Source organism: Ascochyta rabiei, chromosome 22, assembly GCF_004011695.2.
Source record: "Ascochyta rabiei chromosome 22, complete sequence".
NCBI classification, from domain to species: Eukaryota; Fungi; Ascomycota; class Dothideomycetes; order Pleosporales; family Didymellaceae; genus Ascochyta; species Ascochyta rabiei.
The window spans coordinates 734345-748002 of NC_082426.1; the positions used below are offsets into that span (position 1 = coordinate 734345).

General features: G+C 54.4%; 4 protein-coding genes across 4 annotated transcripts, besides 9 other annotated features; 2 read left to right on the top strand and 2 right to left on the bottom strand.

Annotated features, from left to right (window-relative positions):
• The first annotated feature begins 189 nt into the window (after positions 1–189).
• Positions 190–302: a tandem repeat.
• An 80-nt stretch (positions 303–382) lies between these two features.
• EKO05_0011464 (uncharacterized protein) lies at positions 383–2146 on the top strand (the record flags this gene model as incomplete). Its single annotated transcript, XM_038944465.1, has 2 exons — positions 383–532; positions 587–2146. 2 exons carry the CDS (start codon positions 383–385, stop codon positions 2144–2146), a joined length of 1710 nt encoding a protein of 569 aa, XP_038792648.1.
• Positions 866–897: a tandem repeat.
• Positions 1714–1754: a tandem repeat.
• Positions 1755–1786: a tandem repeat.
• Positions 2147–2558: 412 nt separating the features above from the next.
• Positions 2559–2612: a tandem repeat.
• A 251-nt stretch (positions 2613–2863) lies between these two features.
• EKO05_0011465 (Carbamoyl-phosphate synthase (glutamine-hydrolyzing)) lies at positions 2864–4348 on the bottom strand (the record flags this gene model as incomplete). Its single annotated transcript, XM_038944347.1, has 2 exons — positions 2864–4114; positions 4166–4348. 2 exons carry the CDS (start codon positions 4346–4348, stop codon positions 2864–2866), a joined length of 1434 nt encoding a protein of 477 aa, XP_038792649.1.
• A 1734-nt stretch (positions 4349–6082) lies between these two features.
• Positions 6083–6413: a mobile genetic element.
• A 3088-nt stretch (positions 6414–9501) lies between these two features.
• Positions 9502–10841, bottom strand: EKO05_0011466 (uncharacterized protein; the record flags this gene model as incomplete). The annotated part of the gene is made up of 3 exons (XM_038944269.1): positions 9502–10414; positions 10464–10705; positions 10758–10841. The coding sequence occupies 3 exons, from the start codon at positions 10839–10841 to the stop codon at positions 9502–9504; spliced, it is 1239 nt and encodes a 412-aa protein (XP_038792650.1).
• Positions 10842–11364: 523 nt separating this feature from the next.
• Positions 11365–11429: a tandem repeat.
• A 393-nt stretch (positions 11430–11822) lies between these two features.
• Positions 11823–11865: a tandem repeat.
• Positions 11866–11919: 54 nt separating this feature from the next.
• Positions 11920–11951: a tandem repeat.
• Positions 11952–12345: 394 nt separating this feature from the next.
• Positions 12346–13183, top strand: EKO05_0011467 (GTPase Cdc42; the record flags this gene model as incomplete). Its single annotated transcript, XM_059637999.1, has 4 exons — positions 12346–12365; positions 12440–12559; positions 12670–13048; positions 13100–13183. 4 exons carry the CDS (start codon positions 12346–12348, stop codon positions 13181–13183), a joined length of 603 nt encoding a protein of 200 aa, XP_059493982.1.
• Positions 13184–13658: the final 475 nt, after the last annotated feature.

A 13658-nucleotide genomic window follows, 5' to 3' on the forward strand; every position in this document is an offset into this window, starting at 1 on the left:
AGCGATGCGAGCGATGCGGGCAATGCGGAGGGGAGGACAGACGCTACGGCTGCCCGATGCTGGGAAAGCTGCGGCGACGCGCTCGTCATGCTCCCCAGTAGCTGCCCATAAGCCGTAGCTTGTGCTACCGTGCCCGTGTGATGGCCGCGGGACACGGGTCACGCCCTCACACCCTGGTAGCGGTACCCTTGCACCCTGCACCCGCACCTGCACCCTGCACCTGCACCCGCACCTGCACCCTGCACCTGCACCTGCACCCGCACCTGCACCCTGCACCTGCACCCGCACCTGCACCCTGCACCCCTCGCCGCGAGGCCATCACCTTCTTCCACGCCGCGACCCCACGTCCCTGCGATGCCCACATCCGCCCGTCGCACACCCCATGGAGTCGGCGCATCTGACCCGAGCCCACGAGCACGTCCGCAACGCCCAGACGGCAACGCTGAGCAGCAGCATAGCCACGGCCGGGGACGAGCACCACCACGCCGCCACCCTCTTCCACGATGCCTCGCAAGACACACACAACGCCGAGGTAGGCACGGCGAGCGCATCTCCTGCCGCCTAGCGCTGCTCTGACACGCACCAGGCCCTCCGCATCCTCGCCCTGCTCGAGGACCACCACCGCAACCTCGCCGGGCTGATCAAGGAAGCCCCGCGCAAGACCGACAAGAGAAGCACCACCACCACCGCCAAGCGCTCCGAGAGCTCCACCACGGCGCCCTCGAGCAGCACCGCCGCCTCTCGAGCCCGCGAGCCCGCCGCCTCGTCGCCCAGGACGCACCGCAGACTGCCGCAGCCATCCATCGCTAGCAACCTCGCCGAGAAGCGCGGCATCCCGAGCGCAAGACGCACCACAGCCGCCACAGCCGTCACAGTCTCCGGCGCCATCGCCGCGCCCGACACCCACGCCACCCCTGTCCGAGACTTGCTGGAGAGACAGTCGCGCACCTCAGACCAGAGCAGGTCCACGGAGCTCGGGAAGCCAAACCACCCACCGCCGCCTTCCGACCCACCGCCAGAGGACAACTTCCGCCGCTTCTACTCTGCCTTTGGAGGCGTCATCTCCGCCATCTCCGCCCCTCTGGCCTTCACCTCGCTTCCTCTCCATCCCACGCCACCAACCCCACCGCCTGAGCCCCCCAAGGGCAACCACTCGCCCAGAGCAACGTCCCGCAACTCGTCACCAGAAGCCTCCCGAACGGTCAAGTCCTCTGTCCCCGACCTCGCTGCCCTCATCAGCAAGCCAGCGCTGAGGGCGCTACGCAGCGATGGCGGCACCCCTCTCAACCCCAACGAGTCTTTCTACCTCGTGCCCCCATCTGGTGGCACCGTCACGTACGCGAGCATGCTCCAGGGCTCGGCTACCCAGCCACACCATCTCAACCCCAGCGACCAAGGCTCTGCTTCGCTCAAAGGCAGCCAAGACGAGTTTGTCGATGCACAGGAGAGCGTGGGTCCCCCCTCGCCCACCAGCGCCCGGCGACCGCGCTCACGCAGCTCTGCCGGCCAAGGGACCGCCCAACGAAACATACCCGCCGGCCGCGGCACCGGCCTCAAGACGCTCGAAGAACTGGCCCTTGAAAACGAGACGCTCAAGGCCCTCGTCGACAAACAAGCCAAGCGCATCCAAATGTGGGAAACCAACTCGCAGAACCAATTCAACGCCCTCGCCCAATCCTTCCGCGCACGCCCCCCAGCACGAATCCCCAGCGACCCCAGCGCCCTCGCCCACGCCCTCTCCCTCGGCGCAAACGCCCTGCCCGCCCTCCCCTCCCCTCCCCTCCCCAGCAGCCACAGCAGCGGCACACACGCAGGACCCGCTCCCCAACCCCCCAGCCCCGCCTCCTCGGACACAGCCAAGCAGCTCGCCGACCTCGAGGCCCAGCTCGCCGCCCAGACGCACCGCCTGCAGGACCTGCGCTCCACAAACGCCCAGCTGGCCCGCCAGTCGGAAAAGGACAAGCTCGTCATCGCCCGCTACCGCGAGCAGTGGGAGAAGCTCAAAGCCGGCGCTCGCAAGAAGGAGCTCGAGCGGAGGGAGACGCGCGTAGCCACGCCCAAGCCCGGGGACCCCGCAAAGGACCGCGAGAGCGCGGATCCCCTTGCCGAGGGAGACGAAGAGGACGTCGATTTTGGAAACCCGTAATCTTTCTTCTTCATTCTATCCTCCTATCCTTGTCATACACTACCTATAAGCGAATAGAAACATGACATTATGATATACCACCTATTAGCGAATAGAACACATAACATTATAATATACTAGCATAAGCGAATAGAAACATGACATTATGATATTATAATAATACTAGCATAGGCAAATAGAACACCTTGTAATAATACTAGCATAAGCGAATAGAAACATGACATTATGACATTATAATATACTAGCATAAGCAACTAGAAATACATAATATTATAACATTAACGTTATAACAATACTAGTATAAGCAAATAGAACACCTTGTGATAATAAATTAGCACAAGCTCATGAAGAAATATCCTCATCTCCTGCATTCCCCATTCACGTTGTTAGAAGCTTTTCTCCTCACTCGAGATATCCCTCGTATCCCAGATATCCCTCGTATCCCAGATATCCCTCGTATCCCTCGGATTTCTTGTCTTCTTTTTTCTTGTATTCTTGTCTTCTTGTATCCTTTTTACTTGTATTGAATTCTTATATCCTTGTATTGTATTCTTATATTCTTATATAACCATGCGAGGCTACAGCTCATCTTGTCCCTCCTCCTTCCATACCCATGTCCATGTCCAAATCCAACAAGACCAAACTCCGCTCCAAAAAAACAATCCCATCCAACAACGCCAAATCCCACTGCGCATACCACCAAACACGTCTCACAGCCTAGGCCGCCGTGGAAATGGGCTGGTACGAGGGCACCGCACCTCCAACGACAACCGAAGGCTTCGTATTGTCAAAGTCGGGCTGGTCCGGGTGCACGCCAACACGCTCCTTGCTGAGGAGGTCAACGAGAACGGCGCTGGGCTTGTTGCTCTTGTTGGAGAAGGTCGACTGGTGGTCCTTGTACTTCTGCACATTCTCAACGTACTTGTCGAACAGGTAGGCCGAGTCGAGCGGTCCGCCCTTGGCTTCGGGGTGGAACTGCGCGCTGAAAATGGGGCGCGAGTTGTGGATCAGACCCTCGTTGGACTGGTCGTTGAGGTTCGTGAAGTACTCCCTCCACTCGCTGGACAGAGTGGTGGGGTCCACAGCATATCCGTGGTTCTGCGAGGTGATGTGGCACTTGCCGGTGCTCAAGTCGAGGGCCGGGATGTTGTGGGCACGGTTGCCGTACTTGAGCTTGATCGTCTTTGCGCCAGCAGCAAGGGCAATCAGCTGGTGACCCATACAGATGCCCATGACAGGAACCTGCGAAGTCTCGAACAGCTTGCGAAGGTTGTACACCGTCTGTGTGCAGTGGGTTGGGTCGCCAGGGCCATTGGAGATGAAGACGCCGTCGAAGTGGTGAGCGACCTTCTGGATGGGGTAGTCGTACGGGAAGCAGGTCACGCTGGCGCCACGGGATACGAGGCTGCGAAGGATGTTCTCCTTGACACCGCAGTCAATCAGTGCCACGTGCATGTCGCCGAGGGACGAGCTGACGTGGAAAGGTGCCTTGGTCGATACGCGACGGACGAGGTTGATGGCCTCGGGGTCGATGAAGGCCTCGTCCTCATCGGCGTCGTATTCCTCGCCGATGGTGATACGAGCGAGGGAAGAACCCTGCTCGCGGAGGTAGGTTACAACCTCACGAGTATCAACGCCGGAGATGGCAGGAACACCCTCGCGAGCGCACCACTGAGAGAGCGACTCAACAGCAGTCCAGTGGCTGTGCTTCAGAGCGTAGTCTTGGACAACAATACCAGAAGCCTGGATGTAGGGGGACTCGAAGTATCGTAGGAGACCGTGCTCATCGCGGGCAGAGGAGGGTACACCGTAGTTGCCAATCAAGGGCTGGGTGAAGACGAGGATCTGGCCACGGTAGGAGGGGTCGGTCATAGACTCAGGGTATCCAACAAGCGAGGTGGTGAAGACTGCTTCACCAGAGATGTTGGCTTTGGCACCGAAAGACTTTCCGGAAAAGATGGGGCCATTCTTCAAAGGCTATCAGTGTCGTCCTCACAGAGTGAGCAGGGAGAAACCAACCTTAATTGTGAATGTAGCCCTCTCAGTGGAGATCTCGGTAGGCGTTCGGTGAGGAGAGGGGATCTTGCGATCGGTGTTGGACTGGACAGAAGCCAGATAACGCGCTTGCACGCGGTTCTTGGTTACTTGTCCCAGGACGTTGACAGACCGCATAGCGGAAGGCTTGATGATTTGCGACAGCATTTTGGCGGGGGGATCGGTTGGTAGCGGTAGCGGTAGCGGTGGCGGTAGATGTGTAGTTAGTTGCTTGGGTAGGCTTTCAGTTTACTGAGGCCTTCCACAGGTGGTCTAGCAGCAATATCAGTACGACGCTCATGACGCGCTGAGCATCGGGCCGCAGCATACCTGAGATGTAGTCCTGTGACAGTCGGTCAGCAACAGTCAGGGATATGAAGATGTGCAGAGGGAATGGAGCAATGTGCATCTCGGTACGCGAGAGGTCGGGGGCGGTGAATCGACGGTGTGTGCGTTGGAGATAAGGAACCATGGAAATGTACTCGAGTTGTTACGTACCTGGGAAGTAAAGGTGGTTTGAACAGCACGCATAAGCGCAACGGGAGACGAGCCGGTGAGGTCAGTACAGGGCGGGCTAGATAAACCCTTGGAAGATGTGTGAGTGATGGAGGTACGTTGCGAGAGACGTTGTGGGTTTTGTGTGAGTCTTGGAAGGGTTATCGTCGAGGCGGACCGACGGTATTTCCCCGCCAGGCGCACCAGTCCTCATTGAGGAGCACCAATGACGCGCGGTGACAAAATTTCAGATGTCAGCCCGACAATTGGGCAATTGCCAGCACATCACAACCAAACGCGTCTGGGGAAGCTCAAGGGCTCACTCTTTGCCCCACTGCAGCATCCTCTGAACCATTCAGCGCCCTGCAGACCTCGGCCTCAAGTCCACGATGTTCAGAGCATAACGCCGATTTGTTTGCTCATAACCTGGCGCTTATCTTGAGATCAGCGACCGCACTCTAGTAAGCTACAGTAGCTCCCAATAGGCAATCGTGCGGGACGTCCAAGAGCATCACTAGCGAACCGCTTTCAGCCGCAAGGCCCGGCAGAAGCAGTAGAATTCTGCGGTGGGTCTTTTCCACGCCGACGCCCTATGGCAAGTCAGCCGTCCGATATCGGCGTCCAGCAGCTGTACTCGACAAACATGGAAAGGAGCTCATTTCTTCTTAATAATCGTAAACTCTGCAGACGTTCACGCGTAGCTCCAACAACACCTGTGCAGTGTGACAAAACTGCTGCCAGGCACTGCAGTGCTCATGTGGTGTTGTGATCGACTCATGCCATTGTTCTTGGAAAGAAAAAAATGGGTAGCTTTGAGCTCGACCCATTGTTAAGGTGGGTTGGTACTTTCGAAAGCCTTGCCTGTACAGGAGACAAGCAATATCCTGCTGCCTCCTTTTCTGGTGCATTTGCTCCTGTTCTTTGAGCTCTTCGACCTCCTCCTGCTCACGTGCTTGTTGGACCTTTCGAAGAGAATAAAATACGCTCCACCAGCATACTCAGATGGTGGCTCATTCAGTAAAGGTTTGCCACGCTCATGACGCTTCTACCGGTTGAGAGTCGCTCACTGTTCTGCTGAAATAAGCTGGTTTGTACGGCAAAGGTCTGTGTGAGCTTCTTTGCAAGTTCACCCGCCAAATTCTTCGCTGCCTACCTCCTTCACGAGACTCTTATAGTCGAAGTTGCACTGCTTGATGCTGAGGCTCGCGAGAGATCATTACTGGCGAACCGAGTGAGAATTTTCGTGGGATCGAGTCGGGCGATACCGGTGGCTGAGAAGGCGTTGAGAAAGTTTCTAGAGGTAAATGAGACTCGCACGCGATGCAAAAGAGGCTGAAGAAGCCACGCTTCATGATAGATGAGAGACCTTGACACATGTCCATGAAGTCAGCAAGTGCCCAGCTGCAAGCTGCTGCAAGAGGTGCAAACATCATTACATCAAGTGATTGAAGAGCTTAGGTCGCGTGCGGCGGGAATATTTAAAGGCATATCCTATTCTTGTCACAAAAGCCAATGAACTTCACTGGTACATTGCTGCCATGGCCATCCATCCTTCATTGCTGTTTTGCCTTCTCCTTCGTCGCGCAATCAAACGCCCGGTCAAGCCAGGCGAGGCTGATATCATCCTTCTCCAACCTGATGGTGATGATGTAGCGTTTGCCTGATGGATCCGAACGTGTGTATCCTCAACTCAACTCGATTTTGTACCACTATTAGTTGACTCATATATGAGGCCTGGGTGTTGGGAAGTGCAGTCGTTAGTCAGGTTGCAACAGCCTTGAGAGTTTTGCGGCGAAGTGCTTATGGTCAATATAATCATGGGCTTTATACATCTCAAATAAGAAACAGAGAGAACCCCTGTTCATCCCAGAATGCTCTTGATATGCCACTGTCGTTGCGGTGCCATTTGAAGTTGCGTTGTTTGGAAGGGTTGATTTGGTAGAGTGTGACAAATGAGTGGCTCGGTCGATCTTCAGCAGCTGGTCATACTCCAGTGAGGCGTTAATCTCCATTATTCAGTGTCAATAGACTGACTCCTTCAAACAACAACCACAGGCCCTAAGTTTGCCACCAAGACACGGTATCTGGGACAGTAACGGACGGAAACTACGAGTCGAGGTCGGGGTAGAAAGCAGAAAGCCAATCGCAGTAGTTGTACATGAGCTGGGTGACGATGACGAGAAGTGTTTTGTCTAGTTCGACAGGGTTGGCGAAGTATAGGTGATTTTGAAATATGATCTCAAGCCCGAAATGTCTTTCATGTGTCACATCGTAACTGGCCAGTCGAGCTATTCAGACAATCGAGCAGACCACTAAATGCTGCCGACACCCTTGACACGTAAATAACTCAGTACTGTGACGCTGTCTTATAGCTTGTAGCGCATCGATTTAATCCACTGTTCACAGCATCTTCCTTTGAAGTGCGCTTATTACGTCCTGTCTCACAAAGCCTCTAGCAGTGTTGAATACTCCCTAAACACCACCAGTCCGCACCCTCTTTGCCTTTACAAATGCCCCAGCACCCCTTGGCGGTAGATTGATTGGCAACCATGCTTCAAGAGTTTCTCTCCAGGCCTCATCTTGGAGCGGGGGAGCGCAAGTCTCGGCACCACCCTATTCGCGTGCGTCAAACGATGCTTAGCTGCCAAATTTTCTTTCCTACTGTTGAAGAATTGTGAACTTACATCAGCGGAGTATGGACACGTATTGTCTTTCCACGAGCTTACCACCTTGCCGCGGGTTATGGATTGTTCGTAACATCCCCAGTCGCAATTGCAACCCCAAGCATTGCAGAATGTACCATGATTGTTGTCGTTTCGTACAGTCATGCAACCTGCGTTGTGTGCAGCTTTACGGGCATCGTCACGATTTTGGCATCCATGCACGGCAGGGAGACCGAGCAGAGCTAAGTAAAGAAGCTGCAACATGTTCAGTAGAGGCTAGAGGTTGTGTAGACTCTCTGCACAGACGACTCTTTACCTTCATTTTAGTTCCTATGGCAATTCACAGCGGAAAAATAGGTAGAATAAGTGAAACAGGAGTTGTGAGTTGGAGCTAGGTAGGGCAGAGCAACAAGTAAAGGCAAGAAAACTTGGGATTTATATATTTCCACTCATCACTAAGATCGGAAGTTGGTGAACACTAGACGATTGCGGAATGCATGATGGCGGAATGCACGACTGCGGATTGAAGAGTTGTGGAACGAAGGGCTGTATGCTACACGTACTGTAGAGCTGACGAGTATGCTCGCTTGTGTACGACCAAAACTGATTGGTCTCGACGAGAGGCTCCTGCAGTCAGGAGAGGCAGGTTTATACGTTTGAACAAGGATGTCGATGCTGCGGAAAATGACCGCTGCGGAGCGTACGACCCGATCAGATTGCAGTCATCATCCCGAGATCTAGATTTTACTAGCTAGTGCTACAATCACTGCGTGTAGTTATGCATTTCACGTTTGCTTTGTGTAGGCCCCTCTATCACATGGTAACCGCAATGACCAAGCTCAAGTCCAATTCCTGGTGAAGTCAAAGTTGGCAGGTCGAAAAATGAGAACCGCATCTGCTTGGCGTAGGCTCTTTGTCATGTCGAGCTTACAGCGTGCTAGTACCGGTGTGGTTCATGTCGAGCGTGGCTCACATCTCAAGAGGACTTCCGACACAGGGATGCCTATTAGCTTGGAGTCTCCGGCATACTTGCTCACGTCTTCCTATAGCACAAACGAGTCGTTTGTGGAGTAAAGAGGGCACTGTGCAGCATAAAGATCAAAGTACGTTGGACCGAAAAGACATCTGCGTGACCTCGAGATGAGATTGCTCTTGAATCTAAAGAAGACGTACCGGTAGTAGACAACCCACATTACCCTGAGTGCTCCACTAGCAACGAGTAAACCTAGTTGCTTGAGGATTGAGATTGGGGGAAAGACTTTGCTAACGCGTTACGGAGTCGCAGATAACCACTTCACCCAGCGTGCTATCGAGGCATCGTGCTGAGATAGGAAGCCGTGTGCCCGTAGTTTTGCGGTGCGCCTCCGCCAGTCGGCACACAGTGTCGCATCCACCCTCGGAGAACACGTGCATGAAGAAGCCTACCTCTCTCCTTCGCTGGTTTGTCACCGAGAAACGCGGATAATCCGTAGGCGAGACACAGCAGGTAATAAGCGCTCTTGTTTTTCTTCCAAGTTCTTTAGTATGGGATTATGCGCGGAGGTGGTAATCACCATCACACGCGTCCATAGGAAGTATGTTGCATGTCTATCGATGTACTTGGACACATGCCGACTGTGGGCGCCAGTCCAGCTCAGCGACAGTATGATTGAGGGTGCCACTTCTCCTGCAGCTGGCGAGCGGGCAACATGATCCGAGGAGACGAAGTGAGATGGGAGATTTATATCGTAGGTGCGATAAGAGTAAAGTTTGGAATGGCATCGTGACGCATGATGTGTGGCGCAGGTAAGGAGAGATCGGTAGGCGATACTGATTATGTACAAGGTCCTTACGCAACTTTCGTGTCTGGCTGAGGTCATGGATGGCAGCTTGTTGGTGGCTGTTGTACCTCAACGGGCTTGTAGATGGTATTATTGCTTAGCTTGTGCTGCATCAAACAATTCGACCTGGACTTTAGTCAGCATAAAACTCACTTGCTGCGACTGAGCGACTGACCCTACGCTCGTAGTTGCTAAGCGTTATGTAAGGAGCTCGGCCTAAATCAACCAGATGCGATGTAGTTCACCGCTCTCCGTATACTGAGCCAACCATGCTGTTTTCTTGGCGGTGGCGTCGATTGAGAGTAGGTCGAAGTAGGCTGTAAATGATTCTGAACTCGATACCTCAAGAGTACTCGGTGTACTTGCAGTCGTCATCAACCTTCAAGCAGTACGCGCAAGATGGCTTTTCTTCCGTACATTTACGTCTGCGTTGCTTACAGTTGAGACAGCCATTCTTCGAGCGTTGCTTGAGCCCGACGACTTCATACTGGCATGTCCATAGACCCCTCTTGCATTGATCGCAACTTGACTTTGCCTCGTTACATTTGATCTTCTTCTCGCGACACCTGATGCAGGCCTTGCTCTTAGCCAGTCGTGGCGCTGCTGAAGGCTCACTAGTTGTGGCTTTCTCCCGTGACTTAGCCGCGGAAGGTGCTGCAGTGGCTTTGCATTTTGTGCTTTCCTTTGCAGAAGATTTCTTATTGACATCTGGGGATGTTACCGTCTCGTTCTTCTTACGCTTCTTCTTGACTGCAGATTTGGGAGCTCCGGGTGAAGTGGACATGTCAAGATCTGGATTGTGGAAATCATCGACTGCAACGGGATGATCTTTTTTGTTCCGTTTCCTCGTCTGTGCGGTTCCATTCGACGTCTTCGTGGTCCGGGGTGCAGATCCCTTCTGCGTTTCTGGGGCGCCCGAGTTGCTGTCACTATTCGTCTGTCGGCTCCCAACATCCCGGTGGATAGGGTTGTGTTTGTACACGACGTTTATAGCTTCGCGCTTTATCGAGAATCTGATATGAATCGCACCACCACAGTTGTGTGTTGGCACCAGGCCAGGATTGACTTTGATACCCTCTGCGTCCTCTTCTGCGTCTTCCACCTTTTTCTTCTTGTTGGCTTTCCTGTCTCTATTCTCCAGACTGTCTTGACAAACATATCGAAGCCGGGCGCCATCACCACCGGTTTTGGGGTTGTAAGCATGACGCTCGGAGTATTTGAACCCATCAGTTTCCTCAATGGCCGCTACGATAGATCTTGAGGCTGTCAGTGCTTGCTTCCCTGCAAAAGCAGTCCAGCACGTACTTGGATATCGCCCTCTGGATCTTGAGTCTTTCTTTACCATCACTGTGTCGACACAAGGCATATTCGACTTGGATGCTCTGTGCAAAGTCCTGAGGCTCAATGAGAGCCGTCAAGTTGGGTTGCTGGGTCACGGGGATGGTGACGGTGGAGGCGACCGCAAAAACAAACTCGGTCACTATATCTAAGGGAATCAAGCTCGATGCATTCCTTTCTAGCTCGTTTTGGAGTGCACCATCAAGAGACTACATCAATAACATCTTAGTTGGGTGCCTGCAGATGGAGGAGATGGTGTACCTCTGTGCTAGGGATGCGATAGTAAACATCAGGCGTCACCCCGCGATGGTAGCGCATATCTAGTTCATCATCAAGATCGTCCATTGCGACACGGTTGACATTCAATGCACAGGTGTCGATTGATGAAGGATGCAGCCTTCATCACGCGTTAGCGCGTGCGCGTATGTGAAGCGTGAGAGCGTTGTTTGAGGAAGAGGCAGTGGCTTTTCGGAGAGACGGCGGCCCGGCACGTGGCAATGTGTCGAGTCAGATCCTCGAAGCTCTGAACTTGACCATGGCACAGCTGGGTTCGAGATGTAACCCGACGGTGTTCAAAGCATGGTGGGTAGGGCGTGAAACGCAAGGCTCGCTCGCTGATGTTGCCATGTCGCGTGAGTTGTCATCGATGCAGTGCCGCTGCAATTTCGCAAGGAACGCACAGAAGTTTGTGCACGAAAGCATGGACAGGGGCAGACAAGAACCACGACCTTGGAGTTCATCTGTGACAAGTGCACAGAGGCAGCGCAAGCTTGCAGAGCTGCTTGGAATCACTTCTCAGGGCAGTCTGCACTCTCACCTGTTCATGCTCTGACGAGTCGATCTGTGCTTGAAAAGGCGTCCAGCTCAAAGCAGCTAGCGGACAGCATCTAGCGGACAGCAGCCAGCAGCCAGCAGCCACATGGCGGCGAGCCAATCGAGTGCGCCGCAGCGGTGCTGGAATGCGAGCTTGCTGCTGTACATTCATAGACACGACCACGGCTTGGTGTTGTGCATTGCACTGTGTGCGTGTGAAGGCGGCGCGTCGGGTAGAGATTGCAAAAACCGGGCCTGCCACGCGTTGAACTCATCAACCTGGCTGCGGCAACAGGGCCACCGGGCCACAGGTCTGGCCAGCAGATGCCGTGAAAAGACACGAGATTGTGCAGATCCCTCGCAGTACGCCAATGCTACCAATACCAACGGGGCGCATGCAGGGTTTACGATAGCCCACTAAACCGCTTCCACCGATGGGAGAGCTCGAGCTCGACCTCGACCTCTGCTGGCAAGCTGGACGCAACGACCTCAACACCTCAACCCTACTCTCCACTCCACGCTCCACGCTCCACGCTCCACGCCTCACGCCCCACGCCCTCCCGTTCCATCGCGACTACGCTGGCAGCTGCCGCGCACGCAGTCTCTTTGTCCGCCGCCGACTGCACCGCCGCCGCCGCCGCCCGTGCTCGGCCCGCTCGCTCCATCGCCCACCCTCGCCGGCCGCTCTGAAACGCGAAACGTTAGGTTTCAAGCTCGACAAGCCAGTGTAGCACGCGCCGGCCACTGGACCGCAGGACGACTCAAGAGGTACGCGGGAGCGCATCTGTCAACCGCAAAACAGCCGCGGAGCTGCACACTGACTGGCGTGCTCTCTAGGCCCTCTCCACTCATTCCGACCCCTCGTTTGTTGGATATCGAGCATTCGTTCTATTCCGCTAGCTTTATCTCCGCACTGCCCGGCCGCCCTCCCACGACCCTGCATCTCGCTGCTGCACACCGTCCACGCGCCCAACATTGCTATCTACCCACCACATATACCCAGCTATACGCCTAGCAAGCCCCTCCAGCCCCAGCAATGGTAGTTGCGACCATCAAGTACGCCCACCGTCTCTTCCTCCACCCATTCTGTGCGCATCACGCAGGCACTCGTTAACCGCCCTCCCCAACAGGTGCGTCGTCGTCGGCGACGGTGCTGTCGGCAAGACATGTCTCCTCATCAGCTACACCACGAACAAGTTCCCCTCGGAATATGTCCCTACGGTCTTCGACAACTACGCCGTCACTGTAATGTGAGCTTCCCATATTCCATTCTTCCAACCTCCACTTCCCGAGGACCGTGCAGTCCTGGTTCCGCGGAAGCGCGCGAGCACAACACGAGCTGTGATTGACTGTGGCAAAGGATTGGTGACGAGCCCTACACCCTTGGTCTCTTCGATACTGCCGGACAGGAGGATTACGACCGACTCCGACCCCTCTCATACCCCCAGACCGACGTGTTCCTGGTCTGCTTCTCCGTCACATCGCCCGCATCCTTCGAAAACGTACGCGAGAAATGGTTCCCCGAGGTGCACCACCACTGCCCCGGTGTCCCATGCCTGATTGTCGGCACACAAGTCGATTTGAGGGAAGACAGTGCCGTCAAGGACAAGCTGTCGAAGCAGAGGATGGCTCCTGTGAAGCGCGAGGATGGCGAGCGGATGGCGAGGGAGCTTGGTGCAGTCAAGTATGTGGAGTGTTCAGCCTTGACACAGTACAAGCTCAAGGATGTATTCGACGAGGTAATGAAAGCTTTGGAGCCGGCGCGTAGTCCCACACTGACGTGATTGCAGGCCATCGTAGCGGCACTTGAGCCACCAGCAACAAGGAAAGAGGGCAAAGGACCTAAAAAAGAGAAGAAGTGCGTCATACTCTAAAGCGCGATTGCGGCGGCGGTGCAGTGTCAAGAGTTAGGGAGCTTTGGTTTGCACAACTTTTGACTAGGCGTGGATTTTTGGATACCTCTTTGGCGCCATTTCTGGGTAGCGGTCTTTCTTCTAAGCTATGAATTTGCCCATGGTCTCCTCGCACGACATGCCAGCTTGATTATTGGTCATCTTCTTCATTTCACATCCGCAAGAATTGACAGGCAGAACAAAAGCACAAGAACGGGGTTTCACTCAAGAACAGCTAAGCCCTTTGCCACTCCCGAAAGCTCAAACGGAGCGAGTGCAGCTGTGTGCGCGTCGATTGGAGCAAAGTGAGCATCGGACTGCAGGCATGCACAAAAAGGTATCTGTTCTATCTCTTTCCTGTTAAACTCACAACACCTTGTCCTTTCTTTCCTCTTCAAGAGTGGGGTTACTCTCTTCTCCATCTGAAGTGATATGAGTTGAGGTGAAAGCCGGGTTT